Genomic DNA, 23554 nt, shown 5'->3' on the forward strand with positions numbered 1-23554 from the left:
GAGGAGCCAGGACCCTCGCTCCATTGTTGCTGTATGAACTGTAGTTAATAAAATTGGCACAGGGTGGCGCAACCACCACTCCCCCTCGTGGTCAGAAAAGGAACAGCAGGCTTTTGGTGATATTGTTAAGCAGCACAGAAATATATCTACTACTCTGAGTAATATATCGTAGTAGGAATACGTATGGCATGGCATTAGAAAGTATTCTGGATTGAGTGAAATGGCCATTAAGGGTCTGCGAAAGTTTGTTGCAGTCCACTCAAATGTATATTATTCTAAACAAATGTAAATTGCAAAGTATGGTGCTATAAACGCTGCAGATGTTTTGTATTATAATGTGTTGATATTTTTGATACAATGTTAGAATAGCATTAGTGAGTTAGTCAATAGAGGAGAAGAAACGCTAGAATTAGTGCTTGTCAATTTGTAAATGTTAGTAGTGCAGTAGTGTAAAGTGTAAGTAAATTGCAAATCAAATGTCCTGTAATGACTGTGATACATTTGGAATTGAGATGTTGAAAAATAATATTTCATTGACATTTGTAAAAATACTGATTTTGATATTATTCATTAAATATGACTAAAACCAAAAGTATTTATAGTTTTGTTGAATCTTCTGGATCTCCCAATACCTACATCTTCAGTAATGTAATGTTATTATGGCAGTAGGCTTAAGAGCACGAACAACGATGATACTCAATGATAACACAGTCCGCCAAGCCATGCTGTCTTTCAGCCACAGACAGAGGATCCTCAGTTTCCTCTGGGGAAACAAGAGGATTTACATCCATCATTTACACTGAATAAATAATTACACAAGCTTAAACTTGTTTGCTTGACTCTTCCGTCTGAAAAAGTTTCAAGACAACATTCAACATTAACGTATTTGGCAGAAAACTAAGCGACAGTGGGAAGAAAAAGTTTTAACTTATCAGTTATTTGTTATTGGGGCCTTACACACATTAGCATTCAGTTACTTATTTCCAATATCGTGAACGATTGTTCCTGGTGCCATTTCCTAAACGACCCACAAAAGATTAGATATTAGTTATCAAGGTTAACCGAAGGTAAAGATAAATCGTCCCCCACCACTATAGGCCTGGGCTGGTTCATGTCTTTGTGGCGTTGCACTGGGAGACCCCCGCGGCAGAGCTCTTTCGCTGAGGCCATTCGATTATCTAAGGTTCAACCACACCCTGGCTGCTCCCTGGATAACTCATACCAGCTCCAGGTTATCGCAGGGAGATAGAGGAGAAACAGAGCCATAAATAGCCAGATACTGCTAGCTTTATCCCCTTTTTTAAGCAAACAGGCAACTAATGCCACGTGAAGGTGTGAGAGATAGTCCTGACTGGCAGTAAAGATAAAAACTTTTTTGATACAAATGTACTTCTTTATTGCCTTGGGTGTGTTTTTTAAAGCGATAGCGACTGTTGTACAGTTATCAATTTGATGTCTTCGACTTTTAAAACCGACATCCCCTGAATTTTAGGGTATTTTTTGTTTATTTAGCTAATATTCAGCTAATATGCATATGCCCTCAGAAACCCTTCTTGGGACGCGGTCTCGTGGCTGACATGGGTGTGTTGAGAGAGCCGTTTCTCATTTAATGTATTGGCTTATTGATAACCAGTCTCATGTCATCATTCAACGTCATATGACTCTACATCCGTCAGTACGATGGAACAGCAATGGAATCTTCCTGGACACGTGATTTGGTTGTCACAGACACTTCAATGTAGACTAGAAGTAGGCCTAGGAATGTAGTTTCCACCTCAATGGGGAATGCATTACACTAGGTTTGTGAGTAATTCAAAGAGAGACTAATTCAGTAATGAGAGTAAGATAGACGGACAGAGAGTGGGAGAGAGAGAGGGAGAGAGAGAAAGGATGAGGGAGGGAAAAGATTGATTTAGGTCTCTGATTAAAACACCAAGATAAAAATAGCTTTAATGATTTTATTATGTACAAAAACTCTCTTCAATGAATGAATGTCAGAAAACTTTAAACTCTTTAAATATTTACAATCAAATAAATAATCATTAATTTTCAGCCATCTATTCCTTGAATATAATTATTGTCTTCATAATATAATATTTTTGCAAAGTTACACCGTAAAATGATGTTTTGGAGGATGTCTTAGTTACACAGTAATGAACATTAATTGCAAAACGCTGAAAACCATGTGACACATGAAGCTTCAGACTACTCCAGAAACATTTTGTGGCAACTGATCCATTACAGTTTGAACATACCTGCTATTTTATTACTGAAATCAAAAAAACATAATTTTAAGACATCTTGCAAGGGCACCTCAGCTTGATTTACTTCAATCAAATATACAGTGTACATTTGAAGTGCTATATTGAGGTTTCACACTGAGAGTTGTTAGAGTTCAATGAAGTTCAATACAGGTTTGATGTTGGATCTGAAGTTATGTCCACAGATGCTCAAAAAGGCACACACCAGACCTGATTAAACCAGACCCGATAAAACCAGACCTGATTAAACAGGCCCAGATTCAACCAGACCCAATCAGAGATGACTTGAGTTCAGAATCTTCAGCTCAATTTTCCTCACGCCCTCCGCCTCCTCCTCCTCGCTCATCGCAGGGTTATCATACGTCCCTGCCTCCTGCGTTTTCCCATCCGGCTCCGTGCAACCCTCATCCCCCAGCTCTTCAGGGTCACCGGGGCTGACCTGGCAGCACTTGCAACAGCAGCAGCACTTGGCGGCGAGGACGGTAACCACCCTGTCCCAGGGCTCCAAAGAGTGCGCCCAGAGAGGCAGGAAGTCCCAGGAACGCAGCAGCGCGGGCAGCCAGCCGGGACGCCGCCGCTGCAGCGTGTTGATCACCACGACGACCACCAGCAGGACAATCAGCGGGACACCCACCCCCACCAATGCCTCCCACCCGGCCATGGAGAGGGCGAAGATGCCAAGGGGCAGGACGAAGAAGCAGGCGAGGATGTAGACACCGGCGAACCAGCGGTAGGAGGCGGTGATGTTCCCCAGGCCTTTGGCCAGGCGGATGGGGATGCGGGTGAACGGGATCGGGTACCAGAGGATGATGCCGGAGATGTTGAACAGGAAGTGGACCAGGGCGATCTGTGCAAAGAACCAAGGTAATACATAGATGGATGGATGGCCTGACGGTTGGTCGATGCAGAGAGACACACTGACTCACAGGTATATATACAAACAGCTAGATGGATTATTGTATTTTACTTTTATCTATAGAGGTTAGTCTCGTTGGGGTAAGCCCCTCTTTGTCAAGCGAGGTCAGGTTCCCATAGGAAAGCTAAGGCAACTTTATCCATATTGTACTTTTATTACACGAGTAAGACTCAAAGTGCTTCACATAGAAACATCGTCATACAATAATAAAATAAAAATAGATAAAAGACAACAAAGGCTAAGTTAAAAAAAAGCATTTTAGAAATTGCAATGTATTTAAGATTAAGCAGAAAGCTAAAGCAAACATAAAAGTCTTCGGTCGTGTTTTATAAGTGGTCAGAGTTGGGGCAAGTCTTAAAACCTCTATTCTATTATTATTATTATTATTATTATTATTATTATTATTATTATTATTATTATTATTATTATTATTATGCAACGAATTAGCTATTCGTTGCATTGTAACTAATCCTGCTTTCCAATGTTTCGTGTTTACGCTGGGGATAATTAACAGATTGGTCTCAGAAGATCTTAGTGGTCTAAAAGTCTTATGTAGTGGAAGCTCAGTTATATTCTTTGGCCCAAAAACCATGTAGGGATTTATATGCTAGCAGCATGATTTTAAAATCAATTATCATATGACATACTGGGAGCCAATGTAACAATTTAAGAATTGGTGTAAGATGTTCAATTTTTTTTTTCATAGACAGAAGACAGATGAATGGATAGAGGAGGAGACCTGTAAGGCGTTGCCCAGCGTCTCTCCAGGGCTGGCCATGGCTGCCAGTATGGCGGTGGTGGTGGTGCCAATGTTGGCGCCCAGAGACAGTGGATAGGCTCTCTCTATGCTGATGACACCAATCCCTACAGACACAACGCATTCATACTCAAAACAGTATCCTTTTGCATTGGTCCAGTTAGTCTCATTTCACGTGAGATATAGCCCAACGCTTAGATGTAGAAGCAATCATCGTGTCTTTCTGTAGATAAGACGCCACACTCAAACTGTCAACACTCAAACTTTACAGCTCAATTGAACATCGCAAAGAAACGGTTAACAATAATTACAAATGTTAGATTTGCAGAACACTGGAACACTATATCGTGATAGAGAGTGATTGGTAGACTGTGGAAAACATTTTCGTGGGCCTATTATGTGCAGAGATATCTACTTATATTTACTGACAACAATGATTCTAACCATTGGTGTCATGATAGACATTATTTTTTATATAAAGTGCAGATGGATTCAGATGGACAAAGGGCAGACAAAGTGATGTTTAATGCAATTATTCCTAGATGGATGAATAGATGGATGCATTCATGTGAAGGGACGGATGATGGACAGATGAATAAAGTGGTGATTGGATCTTACCAACAAGTGGGGTGATGGCGGAGGTGAAGACAGAGCTGCTCTGCACAATGAAGGTCATTCCCGCTCCAACCAAGATAGCAATGTACCCAGTCACCCAGCCAAAGGGAAATGGAAAATCTACACTCACAGGCACACGCAAATACACACACACACACACAAAGATGTTAATACCACGTCTCAAAGAAACAATCAAATAAACATCAATTGCCGGTATGAGCAGGCAACATGGAGGACATGCCTGTGTTCAGGATCTTCTTGATCACCATGGCGACCTGACCCTTGAGCATAGAGTTGAGCAACTTGACGATGAGGATGAGGCAGGAGCAGAGCACCAGCAGGGACAGCGTCAGCAGGATCAGCCCCACGGCCAGGTCGGACAGGGCCACGCCCACAAACAAGTGCTTACCTTGGAACAAACAGAGAGAGGGAGACCGGGTGAGTTGCACTCACCCCCACCACTAGTCTACTACCTGCGTGCTGGTACATAAAAGTGAGCAGGCCCGACATCAATGTTATGAGCAACACCTGGGTTTGACCTATGACGAATCTTCTGTGAAAAAGGTCTGATTTGCCAACTTGTGTTTTAGCCTATTCAAAGTACTGTATTAACAACCAAAATGTACTTGAACAGATCAAAGTGTATTGCCAGTACATTTCTCAATGTTGTATGTCTCAGAGACGTTCTTCAGAGTGTAGGTAAGGTTGCCGTCTTCCCAGCATAGAGACGGAGAGGTGCAGTTCTCCGGACCAGGAACTGTCACGTTCATTAACGTCTGAAATACACACACAAACACACACATTACTAAGTGCTTGAGTGGTTGATGTACTTAGGTCACTATCAACTGACATTAATATGCATATAGATATGAATATATTCATACAGATATTTATATTAATATCATTCTTCCATGTATTATTACAAATTCTATATATAAAGAAATGCTATTATTGTCTTACTGTGTTTGTGAACGTTTTGCACCATGTCTTGATGAGACTCCTGTTCCTTGCTTCTGGATCTCCAGTGGCTATGCCACTTATGACAGACTGGTCCAACTGAGAGAGAGACATATGTACACAGCAGAGAGAGAGAGAGAGAGAGAGAGAGAGAGAGAGAGAGAGAGAGAGAGAGAGAGAGAGAGAGAGAGAGAGAGAGAGAGAGAGAGAGAGAGAGAGAGAGAGCAGTTGAGATGAAAAGAGACAAAATCTTGTCATAGTAATCAAGATGCGGATGGAAGAAAAGTAGGAATAGGTCTTATACACCTCAGAGGAATGCAGAGTCCGCTTTCTGTTTCTGATTAGAACCAAGATGGCCCCCAGGTGGACCAAGGTGCCCACAGCGGCCCGCGTACCTGTATGATGGCCTCTGTGAGGGGGTCCGTGATGACGTTCAGCAGGGCTGGGGCTTCTCCGCTCTGGATGTTGAAGGAGTCTATGATGAGTTTGGTGACGGTGTACAGGTAACCCGTGGCAACTTCCAGGGGCAGCAGCACCAGCACAGACAGCCAGTTGAAGAAGTCATGCACCGTGGCCCCAGCAAACGCCCTACAGGTGCAGAACATCGATCAGATACCCTGGATGAGGTCAAGGGTCAACAGCACTGATGTTGCGTTGTGGATACAAAAAAGATAAATGTTGGTACCTGCGAAACGTGCTGCGGTCGCCGGCCTGCGTCATGGCAACCAAGGTGTTGGTGACGGAGGTTCCGATGTTGGTACCCATGATGATGGGCACCGCCAGCTGGACCGTCAACACTGCCATGGGATGCACAGAGGACCTTCATCACCATGAGCCTCATCATCCTAACCATCACAACCCTCTTATCACTGTCGCAGACAATGTCAACCGTGGCCTAAAGGATCTGTACTTCTAGAAAAGCAGCCTCAGGTGAAACTCTGGCCTTCCATGTGATACACATAGGATATAAAATTGGTTTTACAACAATTGCTCGTGGTCTAACGAAAAAAAGGAAAAAATGAATTTGGGTGTAAATACAGTCAGGTCCATAAATATTGGGACATCGACACAATTCTAATCTTTTTGGCTCTATACACCACCACAATGGATTTGAAATTAAACGAACACGATGTGCTTTAACTCCAGACTTTCAGCTTTAATTGGAGGGTATTTACATCCAAATCAGGTGAACGGTGTAGGAATTACAGTTTGTATATGTGCCTCCCACTTTTTAAAGAGACCAAAAGTAATGGGACAAATTAACAATCATAAATCAAACTTTCACTTTTTAATACTTGGTTGCAAATCTTTTGCAGTCAATTACAGCTTGAAGTCTGGAACGCATTGACATCACCAGACGCTGGGTTTCATCCCTGGTGATGCCAGGCCTCTACTGCAACTGTCTTCAGTTCCTGCTTCTTCTTGGGGCATTTTCCTTTCAGTTTTGTCTTCAGCAAGTGAAATGCATGCTCAATCGGATTCAGGTCAGGTGATTGACTTGGCCATTGCATAACATTCCACTTCTTTGCCTTAAAGAACTCTTTGGTTGCTTTCGCAGTATGCTTCGGGTCATTGTCCGTCTGCACTGTGAAGTGCCGTCCAATGAGTTCTGAAGGATTTGGCTGAACATGAGCAGATAATATTGCCCGAAACACTTCAGAATTCATCCTGCTGCTTTTGTCAGCAGTCACATCATCAATAATTACAAGGGAACCAGTTCCATTGGAAGCCATACATGCCCACACCATGACACTACCAACACCATGCCTCACTGATGAGGTGGCATGCTTTGGATCATGAGCTGTTCCTTTCCTTCTCCATACTCTTCTCTTTCCATCACTCTGGTACAAGTTGATCTTTGTCTCATCTGTCCATAGGATGTTGTTCCAGGACTGTGAAGGCTTTTTTAGATGTTGTTTGGCAAATTCTAATCTGGCCTTCCTGTTTTTGAGGCTCACCAATGGTTTACATCTTGTGGTGAACCCTCTGTATTCACTCTGGTGAAGTCTTCTCTTGATTGTTGACTTTGACACACAGACACCTACCTCCTGGAGAGTGTTCTTGATCTGGCCAACTGTTGTGAAGGGTGTTTTCTTCACCAGGGAAAGAATTCTTCGGTCATCCACCACAGTGGTTTTTTCCGTGGTCTTTCGGGTCTTTTGGTGTCGATGAGCTCACCGGTGCGTTCTTTCTCTTTAAGAATTGATTTGGCCACACCTAATGTTTTTGCTATCTCTCTGATGGGTTTGTTTTGATTTTCCCACCTAATGATGGCTTACTTCACTGATAGTGACAGCTCTTTGGATCTCATATTGAGAGTTGACAGCAACAGGTTCCAAATGCAAACAGCACACTTGAAATGAACTCTAGACCTTTTATCTGCTCCTTGTAAATGGGATAATGAGGGAATAACACACACCTGGCCATGGAACAGCTGAGCACCCAATTGTCCCATTACTTTTGGTCCCTTCAAAAGTGGGAGGCACACATACAAACTGTTGTAATTCCCACACTGTTCACCTGATTTGGATGTAAATACCCTCAAATTCAAGCTGAAAGTCTGTTCGTTTAATTTCAAATCCGTTGCGGCGGTGTTTAGAGCCAAAAAGATTAGAATTGTGTCGATGTCCCAATATTCATGGACCTGACTTCATAAGAACGGTTTCTCGGGTTAATTCAAGAGGCCCTATGTGCGAGACGCTCCGGGAGAGTCCCACGGAGACGTAGCCCTACCGGACCGGAGAGGCCGTGTGGGGCCGTGTGTGAGGTGCGCGGGCTGCCACTCACACCCGGAGGATACCATGCTGACCACGATGGAGGAGGAGGTGGAGGAGCTCTGCACCAGCAGGGTGACCAGCACTCCGATCACTAGGCCGGCCAGCGGGTTGGCCAGCACCGAGTTGTCCTGGAAGATGTCCCCCGCCGCCTTGCCTGGGGACGGACGCAGACGTGGACACATCAGGCATAGCACGACGGATATGGGATGGTCATTGTTGTTTGTGCGTTTTTTGTCTTACACATGAAAGGGTTATAGAAGGTTCATTGGAAGCAGTGATGAGTCGTTTGTGTTTCCTTCCAGAAATGAAGGGGGGTTTGGTGTGTGTGTGTGTGTGTGTGTGTGTGTGTGTGTGTGTGCTTGCGTGCAATGTATAAACCTATGTCAGTGCCTGTATGTGTGTGTGTGTTTGTGTGTGTGCGTGTGTGTGTGTGTGTGTGTGTGTGTGTGTGTGTGTGTGTGTGTGAGTACACTCACCTCCAACCAGCTGGAAGGCAGAGCTGAGGATATCCAGGGAGCAGATGAACATGTACAGGAAGCACAGCAGCAGGACCAGCTTCCCCACTGACACCAGCACCCTTAGCACCTTCCCCCCAGTACTAAGGGCTGGGAGGGAGAGAGAGAGAGAGAGAGAGAGAGAGAGAGAGAGAGAGAAATAATCAAGGTTACGTTATGGATTTTGTGTCAAACATACACAAATGCCATGTTAGCCAAAGAATTTAAAATGCCTCATAGTTTAACTGTGTTGCACATTAGGATACTTTTTCGTTGTGTGGTCAATGGTTATTCATTAAACAGAGATATAATTTCCATTGTGCAATGTCTCACTACTGTCTGGATTGGTGCCAGGTGTTTTTATAACTGTCTAATTGAAGTCTTTTATCATGTCTTCAATCAGAAACAAAATGCTTTTTTTATATTATCCTTCAATTAAATAAACTACTGTTTCACTGAACACTGGACAGAACAATGCTGTTTCTATGTATTTATTATGCAATACATTATTGAGCTTAACCAGTTAAGATTAGGTGTACAGTTTTATTACATACATGTGCATGTTTTTATCTATTCATAGTCATTAGCACCGCTAGCGGAACAAGCCGTAGTGTAGTTAGCAGCAGCTGTCCTGTAGTATGAAACAGCGGGCAGAGAGGCGCTTCTGTTCACCTGACCAGGGAGTCCCACTGTCCTTCAATTCTGGTAGGTCCCAAGGGTCCTCTGACGCCTCTTCCGCTATCAGCGCCACCGTGGAGTGGGCTGCTGCCATGGAAACGCCTCTCTGTTTCAGCTCTGTGAGAACAACGCAAAGAAAATACTTTTATATTACTCTTATTCCTTTGTACAAATAGCTAAAACGTAAGAGGCAAGGTGGCAAAGAGTGTGGGTATTTGTATCACAACTTAACAACATGTAAGCAAGCACATATTTATAGAGGATCAACAAAATACTATACCATTAGATCCATTTTCCATCTGTCTCCCATTCCTGTCCTGTATGGGCTCCAGTCTAGGGCCCATTTTCTGACAAAGCAAGAGAATGGTTGATTGCTAAACTTAAATATAGTGATCTGATATGCATCTTTGGATGGTTATTAAAAGCTTGGTGAATTTCATAGATAAGAGTATTTTATAATAATTAAGATACATGAAATTACTTGGTAATAAGCAAACACAGGGACAGAAAGTAAGGACTCAAATTGGCAAAGACACACACACACACACACGCAGACACACACACAATCACACACACCCACACCCACAAACACACACACACACGACTATTGATTGGTGGACTGCATAGCTTACTGAGATCAATATCCATGTTTAAATTAGCAATGAGGTATGGCTCAATCATTTAATCAACAATAAAAAACTTTTACTTTAATGAATTATACAATTATACAATCATCACAATGCAAACACTAATAATGTATTTTTAAATCAAATATTTTTTATATTTTTAATTGATGTATAAATATATGAAATAATACATTATAGAAAGATAAATCATCCCCTTTCACTCAAGGTAAGGGTGGTATAAAGCTGTTAGACCTTTTCTTAGTGAATAGGGAATTCTATTGAAATTGAAGGACATGAATTAAATAAACTCCTAAATACTGTTATGTTCAATATACTTCCACAGTTTGACAAAGAAATGTCTCAACCATCTTAAAAAGACATGAAGGCCATATTATTGTCACCGTATAAATATGTCATAAAAAAATACTGTGTGGTCTCCATCTAAAGTTTTTCATGACTGAAGAAGATGCTTGAAAAATTAAAGTTGACAACTTGTCAACAATCATCCGGTTCCTTACCTGTGGTGGTGGGGTGTAGGGTCAGTGTGTTCTGGTGATGGTCTACACAGCTTGCTTCCAAGGAGCCCAGTCTCAGAAGACAGCCGTGCAGGTCCAGAACTTAAGAGGGGGGTTCCAGCAGTGACGTGTTCCAGTGGAAGCCTTCGGGAGCGCAGAGGGCCGTAGAACACGTGGCGAGAGAGAGTTGAAGTCCTGTGTGTCCTATCTCACCTGACGTAATCTCCCCACAGCGGGGTGTGTCGTCGCCATTACCTGGAGATCTTACCTCGCCACAGGTGATGGCTACTGCTGCAGCTTCACTTTCCGCCCCTTGTTTGGCCTACTCTTTCAAGCAGATTGCTGCCCCTTCGCCCCTGGACAGAGTTATAAACCTGCTCAACCTCATTACCTACCCGCTAATCACCTGTTCTGTATGAGTCACTGGTCTATACACATCACATTTCCATAACAACTAGACCATTAAAAGCCTTTTGACCGTGGCACAAACAAACACACACTAATATTCTGCTGCATCCAGCTGGTGAGCAGGTCCGAAAGGCCCAAACAATGCTTGAATCCCCTGATGGGAAATCTCTGTTTTATAGCTTGGAAAGGTGTGGCAGTGCAGAAATTCCCCCTCTGGTCAGGGTCTGCCCCTGAACCAATACAGATAGATTAACTCCAGCGATGGTGTTGGGGGGCTGGGAGAAAGGAAGCACAGGATTGGCTGGTGGAACCCATCGGACTGTGCCGTCATTGAGTAGGTCTCTGAGTATATGAGTGTGTGATTGTAAAGATATAGTATATATCGTTTATACTTGTTTTTTGTCCTAGTTTTGTTTCCAGTACAAACTGATCTTGCAGACAATTATTTTCAAACAATGACGATGTCCACAGAGATATAGCATGTAGAATGATACAACACAGCACTGTATGTTTTCATACCAAAACTATTCAGCAGAGCTGGGTCCATCTGGTTGAGCCACATCCAGCAAGTTTCCATGGAAAGTTTTTGATTGATCCGTCAATATGAGATGACAATATCCCGGAAAAAAAAAAGAGTCCTCCTCATCAACACAAATATGTTATGCTCTTTCTCTCATTGAGCTTTTGACTATTCTTTGCATTCCACCAGACACACACACAGACACACACACACACAAAGACTCTCTACTCTCATCGGGTCTGCATACTCAGCAGCAGACCTCAGCAGACATACTTCTTAAGGTACTTCAGACGAGCAGTCGACCAGACATGTCCCTGTACGTGCTTCAGGGTGCTGTGATCTGTGAGTGATCACAAGGGGAGCTCCAACTCCTGTTCTCCTATTTAAAGACCAATAGTAGGCCTAATTATAGAACAATGTTTTCAATTCATCTATGATTGTTCTCGCACTCTTACGCTGACTTTACTAGCATATAAAAAGGTAGGTGGATGACAAAGCTAATAACCACGACAGAATATTTATTGACATAGTACTTTTCAAACAAGTAACTGCATTTTATTCAAAAAGGAAAATCATGACAATATAAACCTAATTACAAGGCTACATTGTGCAGAGAATACAAACAAGAAAAATGTTTCTAAGTACAAGCATTATTCAAACATTAAAGACAAATATATTAAAAACATTGAAGTATTTCTTGAATAAACACTATAATTTAGTCTGGGGGAAGCTAAATACATAATGTGTACTTCTATACTGACTAAATAATAACAACTTTAGATATCTGATATCATGGTAAGTGTTCCTGCTTGTGGCAGTTTTTAATGAAAAAAAACACCTTGAGGAACTATTTAATTTATTATTTTGTTGAACTAATCACATACTTAACCCTGAAATAGTATAATAGTCGTTCTTTGTAAAGACAATGATAAACTAGGAAATAGATTATTGTAAGACTTCGATAGTGTAATAGCACCATCTACCTTACATATTGTGTCACTACAACCATGCACAGCATTGTCAATGGGCTAGGCAAAGTTATAGGTAAGCTCACGTTAAGGCTGGTAACTCAGTTTCTCCGTTTTTCAATCGAGGGAAAAATGACCAAAAGATTTAAAGCACAAAAAATGAAGACACAAAATATGTGCATCGTAAAATACTACTTGTATGTCCCATCGTGGAACGGTGAGACAGCATAACAATGATTGGGTAAAGTATTAAAATTAGATAAAATATCCATCAAAAAGTTGAAGCCACATCCCTGGGTTCCGCACTTTCTTTGGTATATAACAGAAAAAACGGTACCTGGTAAACTGCTATTCTTGTTCAATGTATTAACCTTTTCACCAGAATTAATTACTTCCGGAACATATGTCATATTTCAAAATAAAGGTTTGACTTGCACTTCGAACGCTAAAATACAAGATACATATGATACAAATCTATGTACATTTTCATTATCAAAATATAACAAATACATTTTTTGTTATTCTTTTTTTATAGTTTTGATGTGTGACATGGGCCGTTTCCTGGCGCCTCTCGTCTTATCTGACCGGTCCTACTGAGAGTACTCATTTGCTTCCTGGTCAAGTTAATGGGGCTACGACAATGACATTGGTTGGACTAAAATTGCACCAACTATTCAAGGGTTTTGTGTGAAATCCTATGCTTTGAAAGTCTTTCATTTGGACATACATTGAGATATCCAACATGTCACAAACTTCCACTGGTTTTACGGAGGAACGTCCACCTGGGGCACAGGTAGTCATTTTATAACGTAACATAATGAGCAAACCATTCAAGCTTCTGGCTTATGTTTTCTGGCAATAAACTGAGGAGTTTGGCTGATGTTATTCAACCTTCGTTTAATTTTGACGTGCTTGTGCCTTACTGTGTTGATGTTATCAAATAGCCCATGCACGTTTTGCAAATTGGTCCTGCTTGTATCATGTAGGGGCCAATGGGCATGGACTACGTTCCCACAGAAGATGAGAAACGAGTATTTAAAGAATGCAACCAAGAAAGTTTTTGGTACAGGTGTAAGTTGATCTGATGTTCGCAGAGGGTGACACGTATACATCTTATTCAATTAATGTTATAAACATGTACCAGGTGTTCAATGATTTTTTCCCTTGCCCATTTACAGCTGTGCCCTTCTCAGCTGTCAGTATTGCTCTGACTCAGGTCTTAATTACCAGAGGTAAAACAATATGAATTATTTTCTCTTTCAATGAAATAGGAAAATTCACATGAATATACTCCATTTGTCATATAATTGCAAAAGTATAGTTTAATAGTAAAGCAAGCAACAAAGAAATAACCAAGCAACTGTTTTTAACCCTTCTGAAGGAACTCTTATCGGTTCACCACGGTTCGGATCTTTGCCCAAACTAGCCTGTAAGTGAATTGCAGGTGCCTTTCCCTTTACATTATATCATCCCGGAGTTATTATATGGAGTAGTCACTTGGATTGATTCTGTCTCCCTCTAGTTGCTGGCTTTTGTGGCTACCTTGCGGGCAAGATGTCCTACATGAAGACTTGCCAGGAGAAATTTAAAATGCTGGACAACTCTCCACTTGGAGAGGCGCTCAGGAAGAGGACTGGCTTTCCTTTAACGTGAGTAGCCCTAAAACCCCTTTAGCCGCCCATTATTTGCCTGACCGTGTAGTTTTTCTTTTTCCACCAGACACTCCCGGGTCATTGCATCCTCCCATCTGTCCTTTCCCTCGCAGTTCCCAGAACCCCAAGACCGAGATGAGTGACCCCGATGCCCAGTCATTTTCGATCAATTTCCAGCAATCGGATTCCAATAGCCAAAGCCAGATGCCCTCCAGCACCAGGGATCAGGGATATGGATACAGCCCAGAGTCCTCCGAGCAGAGGGAGAGAGCAGAGGACTACAACCGTCCAGGTAACCACACAAACCAATGGAACAGTCAGGTTTTGCAACTTCATGATGCACCATCGCTATGGCTGTACGTCTGTACATTTTGTTCTATCAATAATATGTCAACATCAGGAAATAGAGCAACTCTCTGCTACCTCTCAACATGGCCACCCCGGACTGCCGTTTTAACCTCGAATGAATACTCAAATATAGAGAGGCTTTCAACCATATCCTGATACTCAATCTGTACTATGCATTGATCCCTAAAGCAAAGCATGAGCAATTTCCCACCCCTTTTCTCTATGAATCATCTCCAGAAGCTCCAGTCCAGTCTTACCTGGGGGATGAGGAGCCCATGAGGAAGCCTAACATCCTCTATGAAGACCTGAGGAGCAAGAACAGGGAGAACTATGAGGTCACACTGACCCAGAAGGCTGAGGCACAGCTCAAATCTCCAGCCGTCAGGGAACCAGAGAGGTCTGCACCACAGAAAGCAGGTGAGCTGTGACACCCGGAAGGGATCGAGACAAATACGATAAAAAAAAGAAAAAGATAGAAAGCTAGGTTAGGTTTTTTCCACTGGGACTTTCCATGCTTAGTGGACACTAAGTGGCATATTCCAATACTGAGCATACATATCCAGTACATATATTATGTTTCCAGCTCAAGCAAAATTAATGCCTTGTCCACAAAGTCCTCAGTCCCCCACCAAGTCTGTTCGTCCCATCTGTGACCTTTTGCTTCAGAATGAGCTTGGATTGTAAGTGCAGTAGGTCAGAGGAAAAAAATGTGGTAGAAATTTAAATAATTGTAATGCTTCTTCCTAATTTGATCAATTTATTTTCAAAATGTATAAACACTGACAGTATACTTTTGATTATTCAGAAATTACCATTGTCGAAAGGTAACCATTGGGTCGAATCTATCATATATGTTTGGCTTTGACTGATAACTGGTATTTGATAGCCAATTCTTCTTCTCTTCCAGTCAAGAAGAACGCCTATGGAGATTCCTGGGAAGACTGAAAATGTATGGAATTTATGCATGTCAAGCACTGGTATCGAAATTTCAAATTAGAGTACATGTCATAAGTTACCTGAAATACAGCTTGGATTGATGTCTTTGTGAGTTAATAAATGAAAACATTTTGTAAACAATTTTTGTCTTGAATAATATTTTTGGAAACAACTTTGTAGAGCAAAGATGGACACCCATTGTATATTTAATCCAGGTAAAAAAAGAAAAAACATTTGCAATATAAAATAATCTTGAATATGGTCTGTAATGTTACTGAAGCAAGCCAGACAAAATAATACTAATTAGAAAGAATGTGTAGCACTGACTTGGATGTGTTGTGCGTGTCAACATAATTGCGCAGGTCCAATGTGCTACTGCTGGAGCTAGTGACTACTGATGCCCATGGCCATGGCATGTACTGTGATCATGGCTATGGTTGTAGCTTTGAGTTGTAGTGTGTCCCCCGGGGAATTCAGACCCGAGTCCTTGAGGGGTTGAAGATGACCCATTCACTGCGGCAACGGGAGCATTGGGCCACCCTTCGTAGTACATCTGGGGAGCGGTGGTACCCATGGCAACGGCACTGGACAGCGGAGCGTATGCTTGGACCGGGTACGACCCGGGTGTTGGGTTGAATTCAGGAAGGAGCGTCTTCCGCCGCTCCTCAGGGGACACGGGGACGTGACGGACCCAAGGAATGTTCTTTAGAAACTTGAAGGGCGCCGACTTCTCCAAGACTGATGCTCTGGCCTCCGACATGTCCAGTACTGAAAGCCATCCCTTACCGTACACCCATCCGATCAGAATGGCAATGATGTTGCAGGGGAGCACAGTGTGGGGAATAAATAAGAATGTGACTGTGAGAAAAACCCATGGGAGACTCATTGTAGGTATGCTGACACCACAGAAGAAACCTTTGGCCATACGAGTGTGCATGGTGGTCACAGCAACCAGGGCCAGAGCTATTGGCAACAAGCCCTCAGCAGGGTTCTGGGTCGTATCGTGAAGGAAGAGATCCAGCAGGGCATAGCACAGCCCCGTGCACGTCGATAGAGTTACGAACAAAAACAGGAATCGAACAGTTCCCACGCCTTTTTCGAAACTGCCACAGAGCAGCATCAGTACTCCAATGTTAAGAAGAAGCTGGACAGATGTCCTGTGATAGAAAGGGTAAAGGAAGATCCTGTGCACCTCTCCATTCAGAAAAACATTGGCACCCACACTAAAGACGGCCTCAGTTAAAATTAAATATTGTTTGAAGGTAAATAAGAGGCACGATAAAAAGACCACCACAAGTATCCCACTTGTGACTTCAGGCGTTGCATCTTTGAGAGTCTGTAAAATCATTTTTAGACTTATGATTGAGTTACCGTAAGAAAAACAATATCCAGTAAATAAGCTCCCACGGATGTTTCACAAAAGTTTCCCTTTCGGGCAGAAGTCGGAAGTTGAAAAGCAACAGACTATATTCATTTAAATGATATTTCTGTGTGGCTTTGCTTTCAAAGTAGTGTTCTCACACGTACTTGATAGATTGAACTGCAAACGATGGACACGATCGACCCATTTACAAGCAGAAAGCGGAAGAAAACAATACGTCTTCGACCGTGTTCTTCATTTAAATCTGTGACGCCAGCACGTTTCGCCCCCTTCCGGTGTCGCGTGGTACTGCGGCGGATGTTGATGTTTTGTTTTGGAGCCTACGAAACGATGTGAGCTGACGTCCCTGGGATTCATATTTTGGTCTATTGTAATTGTTTCTCGATACGGTTTCTTCTGTTAGTCGGCATCGTGTCTCTCCCGGCAGTTGTACCGGGAAGCGCGAGGCCGAGTCTTGCGATGATGGAGGACTTTGATGAGATCTATGAGGAAGAGGAAGAAGAGGAGGACGAGGACAGGGCCGCAGAAGAGCAGCTCCTAAAGTACGCTCCGGACCCGGTGGTGGTGCGAGGATCCGGCCACGTCACTGTGTGAGTCACCGGCGAGGCTTGCGGGGAAAGGCAGTGGTCCCAAGGATGTGTCCGTAGTCACTTCTTTTATATTTAAGTTTCACTTTGGCACAGAGAAGATGTTAGCTTCTGGCTAACTGTCACAAGCCTACAAGTTAGCATTAGCTCTCCTTACCTTAGAGGACTACCCCATTACCTTTTAATGTGGCTATCATTAGCCCACTCTAGCCTTCTATGCTAGAAATATAGATAACGCGTTATCTTGTCCGGCATTATATTTTCTGTCCAATATGTTGAGATTTTATTGTGAAGACGGCCAAAGGTCTTGTTGTGTCCCCCACTTGTGTCTTGCTGTTGCCACCAGCCTATTATCATGTTTCCTGCAGTATGTTTAGCCTAGCATACCCTGTGTTGTCATCTGTTCAAAAAGCCGGCCACGGACAAGTTTTAACGTCATCCTACCTCTTACCCCCTTCTGACAGATTTGGACTTAGCAACAAATTCGAGTCAGAATTCCCATCGGCGCTTACAGGAAAGGTGAGCGTTTGGTTTCATTGAAATTTACTCGTAATCAAATTCTAACCAATATTTTATATATGTATATACTGTTTTTTATTATAATGTTTGAAACATATTGGGCAAAAATATGTGAAGCAGACCTCTTGTTTGTTGCTTTCTTAAACAGCTAAATGGTTGAGTGAACTATCTATCCTACAGCACATTCATCTATAATAAATATATCTGTAGTATTCTGATACCAAACAGCAAATATATACAACCCCAAAGACTTGTGAATATCATCTCTACGCCTACAATGGCAGAATTGGAGTGTGGGTGTGTGTATGTGTGGGTTCACGTTTGATCTGGATGGCGGCCTGTGTTGTCAGGTGGCCCCCGAGGAGTTCAAGGCCAGCATCAACCGTGTGAATGGCTGCCTTAGGAAGACCCTCCCTGTGAACGTGCGCTGGCTGCTCTGTGGCTGCCTTTGCTGCTGCTGCACCCTGGGCTTCAGTCTGTGGCCGGTTATCTGCCTCAGCAAGCGGGTCAGACACACACACATCCATTCATACACACACACATTTTTACACACACATATACAATCATACGCATGCACACATGACCACGCCAGGCTCACCACATTCATATGCATACATACCGACATACATACACATACACACATAAATATACGCACACACTCGACATACATGCACGCACACTTAAACACTTGGACACTTACACCTACACACTCACACACATACACTTTTCATATAATCATTCCATAATTTCATGATTAATTACTAAACAAAGGTCAACGCTACCAACATAATGCTCCTATGCTCCCAAAATGGCGGCGGTCATTGCGCTGTGACGTTGCAATGTAAAATACCTATATTTAGTGCATGAATACATTTCCCAAATTAATGGTTTGGGATTTACGACCAATTTGGTCACAGTTTTAAGCCCTGTATTATAGCAAAGACAATACAGTAACATGTAATATCCTTCTAGGTGGATGACTGTAATTTACCCATATGCTATGACATTGGGATAAATTATTCTGGCCTAAGTGGTAATAAAACTGTATTCATAGATTTTTAAATCAAACTGTCTGAAATCTGTAGATACACTGTACGTGTATGGCTCTTGATCTGTCTCTGATTGTCTTTTCCAATGTTTATGTTCGTCTGGTATCTGGCAAATAAGCATTACACCAGTGGGATCGTATTCCGTCCTTTGACATGCCTCGCATTTATATGGACAAAATATCCTGTGACTCTACAAAGATATGATGGTTTAGCTTAATCTCATTGCATGATCGAGGTTAAACTAAACATAGTAAATAAAAGAAAATAATCTCGTAACAAAGTGCGTTCTTTTTTTTAATCTGTGATTGTGTCCCCTATCTTAGACACGGAGATCCATAGAGAAGCTACTGGAGTGGGAAAACGGCAGACTTTACCACAAAGTAAGTTAATGGGTCTGTGGATCAACTACAGGTCATAATCTCCCGAATGATGCCACAGGATATAAACTGCCTGATGTCTTGTGGTATCAAAGGACATAAAACATATTGTTAGCACATATTGACCTTGAATTGACATTTTACTCAAAGACAAATGAAATCCTAGTCTTGAAGTGTCTACAGAAAACCAGACGATAAAGCTTTGCAGCATATCCCTAATCTTTCCATCTGCTCTCTCTCTCTGTGTCTCTGTATCACTCAGCTATGTTTGCATTGGAGGCTGAGTAAAAGAAAGTGTGAAAGCAACAACATGATGGAGTATGTAAGTATTTCTTTGGTTTGGTCATCATGAAGACCAGTGTGCTTCACTGTCCTGCATGCAACAGCACCTCGTGTGCGTGTATGTTCAATCGTTTGTTTGCTATGCGATGACAAACCCAAATGGATGTGCTATAATATGTGGTGTGTCCATCTCTTTATGTTGTTGAGCCCATTCATGCTAATAGAACACATTTCTTCTCTGGCCACAAGCCTTAGTATCATCCATTCCGCACAATATCTGACAGCTATTTCTCTTTGCATCCCCAGGTCATCCTAATAGAGTTCTTGCCCAAGATACCGATCTTCAGACCAGACTAGTTGTTGTTGAGCCCACACCCCCCACCCCCCCATCTCGTCAGCCCAGCGCCTTCACAGAACCACAGTGGCACCCTGTGCTTCCTGATGAAAAAACCTTCCCCAAAGGCCACCCACATTTTATGTTTACAGGGTGTCACCTACTCTCCCTTTCTACTCTTTATAGCCACCCTCACGGACACCTTCTTAAGTTGTTTACAAATCTGACAAGCCTATCTTCTAAGCTATTTTTGACTGTTCTGGAGGAACCGTGTCTGGCCCAGTTCAACTGCACGGTGCGGTTCTCCGTCCAGGGAGCAGGGAGGCACCGATGGACCGGCGGGTTGGAACTCAGAAACCGGAACCTTGTCATCTCCCCCTCCCCTCCTGCAAGACACAATCAGAATTTGATGATGATGGGGCGGGGAGGTCTGTCCAGAATCTGTTTTTGTTCATTATGCCAACAACTCAACTTCATCTAACAGAACAATAACAACACATGATATCATCACAGAGCAGAATTTCCCGGGCTAACCCCACCCCATCTGCAGATCCTCCTGGTCAACGCCCGACGCAAGCTAAAAGGAACAAAGTCGGCCCATGCGACAAAGGCCTCCCTTTTTAAATGTACTTTACGGTAGTGAACTCCACTAGCTAGCTGCATAGCTTACGGTCGACAGCCCCAACTTGAGCCCAATAGCCTCCTACTTCCTCTAATCCACTGGCCCGAGCCCCCCATCCCTTCCCCCTGTGCATTGGAGGACGAGTCAGCCTAACCCTAGTGACAATCACAACGTATCGACCGCACTCCCCCTGAAGGGGGCGAAAGACCGATGGTATTCTTCCGAGACAATGAAATGTTTTGGTTTTCTTTTCAACGCTGTCCCTGTTTCGCCGAGTGATGCTGTCATCACTTGCTGCCTAACAACCGTTGCTATGAAGCAGCGGCAACACAACATGAGGTCAATGGATCCTTTCGGGATGCGGGACCAGAACATTGTTTTTTTGTTTTTCTGTACCTTTTATAGTAACCTCCCCTGACGCGCACCTGAGGGCAGGGGTGTGCATCTGTCTGGTGAGGTGTGGATCGCGTATGGGTTAGGATGCATATTGTGTGTGGGTGTGGTGTGTGCGCAGGATAAATCTTAGAAGACAATAAAACCTGTAGAACTTGTCTTGATTCTGCCTAGTAGGGTTTCTGTCCTCAACATGTAGGTTAGTCCTCAACGATCTCGTGAGTTTAATTTTGTGATACTTAATCTCAATGTGCACATGAAAGAGTCTCTGCGTTTGTAATCGCTTACTTGGCCTCCATCGACTGCAGTACAAAGCATTTTGTATCGGCGGTCTTTGAGGTCATGGCAACACAACCTGCACAATGATTCTCTCCTCCCTTTTCTCAGGCATCCTCGCCTGCTGTGCGTGCGTGTATGTATGGGACCGGGGGGTCGTTGGATGTATTACATTTTAGAAAGTGTTATTTTTTTAAGTTACTGTTAATGTTTAGTTAAGTCTTCACCTGCGTGGATGCCACAGCACAATCAAGAATCTGAGTAAACGTCATAGATTCCATCCACAGGCGTTGCTGCCGTCTGCACAAGTAATACTGTGGTCATGATCTGCCCTTCAGCTCCCCGCTCCGGTTTGACCTCTGGTCATGGGCCTCCGGTCACTCGGCTGTAGTGATTGTATGGGTCGCACTCAGGGCGTTTTTGTTTCATCTAACTATACGTGTCGTTTTTTAATATCTATCTTTATAGATGGATGCATAAAAAGGATAAGTTCTAACCCATTCAAAGTAAAGAAATAATTTTTTTGTAAGTGTCATAGATACATTACCTGAATTATAGACTTAATAACTCACTGTAAAAAAAGTTAGTTTTACGTTGAAATATGCCCGGTAACAAACAAGTTCTTGCCTTTTTGATGCCATTAACAGCAAAAAATGACTAAAAAACATATTCCAATGTGAACCAGGCTTTTCTTTTATTATTTTGTTGTTGCCCTGGTTTGTGTTTCTCAAAGTCTGAGCAGACTGAATGGTCACTGGGTTGCCTTGTCACTAATCACTCTCCGTTCACACTTAGTTCTGATGTTCTCCATGAATCAAGATGTAAAGCTACGTGTGTGTCTGTGTGCGTGCGTGTGTGTGTGTGCACAAAAGGTATCAGTGCATCCGAGATAGTGATTGAACCCTGTCCATTATGTGAGTCAGTTTTATATAATCCATAGTGTTCTGACCGAGACTTTGCGTGTGCGTGTGTTCATGGGAGACGTGTAATATATGTATGTATGACACAAAGTTTATGTACAGTAATAAACTACCCATAAACAAGACCATGCTAGTTCCTCCTCTCCACCATCACATCCTTTGTGAACAACATTTGTTCTATAGTTTCTAGGTTTTTAATCAATTAAAATCGCATTATTGTCTGTAGTTAATCGCAAAGTTATGTTCAAAATGCACTTCAAGTTTTTAATACTCTCAAAATCTAAAATATGCTTGCTTTATGCAAATGTTTGTATGTTTTTTATTGGAGATTGAGAAAAAACAAAAACAATGTGTCCAACCTTTTTTCCAGCATTTACACAAATCAAAGGACTGAAACAATTCAGGGACCTACAAAGGTCAAGCATTTACCAATATACTCAAATCACGACTCATGGCAATTAAAACGATGATAAGGAAGATCCTTGATGATTGCTGTGCTGCTGTGGGTCCCACTGATACCTGCATCCTTATTTCATACAGAACAGTGATTGAGTGTGCATCACTAAACCAAGGTATATGAAGGGGAAGGGATGGTTTACATAATCATTATGCAGTTACTGACATGGGAGTGCTGTGTGTGGCAGCCTGTGAATCACTGTGCACTGTCATAGTTGACGGTTGTTTTTTTTTAATGTCCCTCCCAGTGGTCAAGTTGCCTCATGTGCTAGCCTGTTGTTGTGTTTGAGTTCAATGGATTAGTTAATTGGTGGGTTTAATGTGTGGGTGTGATCCCTGCCGATTGACTTGCATAATGGCGGTTAGGTGTAAATATCTGTAGCGGACCACGCCTTGGTGGCCTCTCCCTGTTCATGGGAGTTTTTCTTCTCCTAAGTTAAGCTTGTTTAGTTAAATGTAATAACTCACTGGTCTTCTGTGTCAAAACCTGTTCAGATGGCTATATTTGTCAAAGCGATATCAATATCAATGTTACTGGCTGGTCCCCCGAGGCCAGCCATAACATAAAGGGGGCTCGTATGGGATCTACCCCAAAATCTTCCAGGCCAAAGACTAGACCCTTCACTGAGGCCTTAGTGGCCCACTAGACCCTTCACTGAGGCCTTAGTTGCCCACTAGACCCTTCACTGTGAGGCCTTAGTGGCCCACTAGACCCTTCACTGAGGCCTTAGTAGCCCACTAGACCCATCACTGAGGCCTTAGTAGCCCACTAGACCCTTCACTGAGGCCTTAGTGGCCCACTAGACCCTTCACTGTGAGGCCTTAGTGGCCCACTAGACCCTTCACTAAGGCCTGAGTGGCCCACTAGACCCTTCACTGAGGCCTTATTGGCCCACTAGACCCTTCACTGTGAGGCCTTAGTGGCCCACT

At 42.8% G+C, this 23554-nt stretch overlaps 4 protein-coding genes across 4 annotated transcripts; 2 read left to right on the top strand and 2 right to left on the bottom strand.

Moving 5' to 3' along the window:
* Positions 1-2535: 2535 nt before the first annotated feature.
* Positions 2536-9799, bottom strand: slc34a2a (solute carrier family 34 member 2a; the record flags this gene model as incomplete). The annotated part of the gene is made up of 12 exons (XM_079730429.1): positions 2536-3108; positions 3917-4041; positions 4553-4669; positions 4791-4958; positions 5205-5325; positions 5510-5605; positions 5902-6094; positions 6192-6303; positions 8294-8437; positions 8760-8888; positions 9450-9572; positions 9736-9799. 12 exons carry the CDS (start codon positions 9797-9799, stop codon positions 2536-2538), a joined length of 1965 nt encoding a protein of 654 aa, XP_079586555.1.
* A 3321-nt stretch (positions 9800-13120) lies between these two features.
* On the top strand, positions 13121-15531 carry LOC307070817 (OCIA domain-containing protein 1). The gene is made up of 8 exons (XM_079729479.1): positions 13121-13285; positions 13479-13563; positions 13671-13724; positions 13874-13921; positions 14015-14141; positions 14258-14436; positions 14730-14909; positions 15400-15531. Exons 1-8 carry the CDS (start codon positions 13235-13237, stop codon positions 15435-15437), a joined length of 762 nt encoding a protein of 253 aa, XP_079585605.1. The 5' UTR covers positions 13121-13234; the 3' UTR covers positions 15438-15531.
* A 277-nt stretch (positions 15532-15808) lies between these two features.
* rhbdd2 (rhomboid domain containing 2) lies at positions 15809-16998 on the bottom strand. Its single transcript, XM_079729478.1, has one exon. The coding sequence runs from the start codon at positions 16774-16776 to the stop codon at positions 15820-15822; it is 957 nt and encodes a 318-aa protein (XP_079585604.1). The 5' UTR covers positions 16777-16998; the 3' UTR covers positions 15809-15819.
* Positions 16999-17136: 138 nt separating this feature from the next.
* chic2 (cysteine-rich hydrophobic domain 2) lies at positions 17137-22291 on the top strand. The gene is made up of 6 exons (XM_079729105.1): positions 17137-17399; positions 17861-17915; positions 18266-18421; positions 19288-19344; positions 19604-19663; positions 19930-22291. Exons 1-6 carry the CDS (start codon positions 17269-17271, stop codon positions 19978-19980), a joined length of 510 nt encoding a protein of 169 aa, XP_079585231.1. The 5' UTR covers positions 17137-17268; the 3' UTR covers positions 19981-22291.
* Positions 22292-23554: the final 1263 nt, after the last annotated feature.

Source organism: Pollachius pollachius (genome assembly GCF_949987615.1).
Source record: "Pollachius pollachius genome assembly, chromosome: 2".
In the NCBI taxonomy this organism is placed as follows: domain Eukaryota; kingdom Metazoa; phylum Chordata; class Actinopteri; order Gadiformes; family Gadidae; genus Pollachius; species Pollachius pollachius.

Bases quoted from the DNA above. Each gene is read 5' to 3' on its own strand.
- chic2 (XM_079729105.1), top strand. From the start codon at position 17,269: ATGATGGAGGACTTTGATGAGATCTATGAGGAAGAGGAAGAAGAGGAG. The intron at 18,422-19,287 runs GTCAGACACACA...CCCCTATCTTAG, and splicing joins TTATCTGCCTCAGCAAGCGG to ACACGGAGATCCATAGAGAA. The intron at 19,345-19,603 runs GTAAGTTAATGG...TGTATCACTCAG, and splicing joins ACGGCAGACTTTACCACAAA to CTATGTTTGCATTGGAGGCT.
- rhbdd2 (XM_079729478.1), bottom strand. From the start codon at position 16,776: ATGATTTTACAGACTCTCAAAGATGCAACGCCTGAAGTCACAAGTGGG.
- LOC307070817 (XM_079729479.1), top strand. From the start codon at position 13,235: ATGTCACAAACTTCCACTGGTTTTACGGAGGAACGTCCACCTGGGGCA. The intron at 13,725-13,873 runs GTAAAACAATAT...ACCCTTCTGAAG, and splicing joins TCAGGTCTTAATTACCAGAG to GAACTCTTATCGGTTCACCA. The intron at 14,437-14,729 runs GTAACCACACAA...AATCATCTCCAG, and splicing joins AGAGGACTACAACCGTCCAG to AAGCTCCAGTCCAGTCTTAC.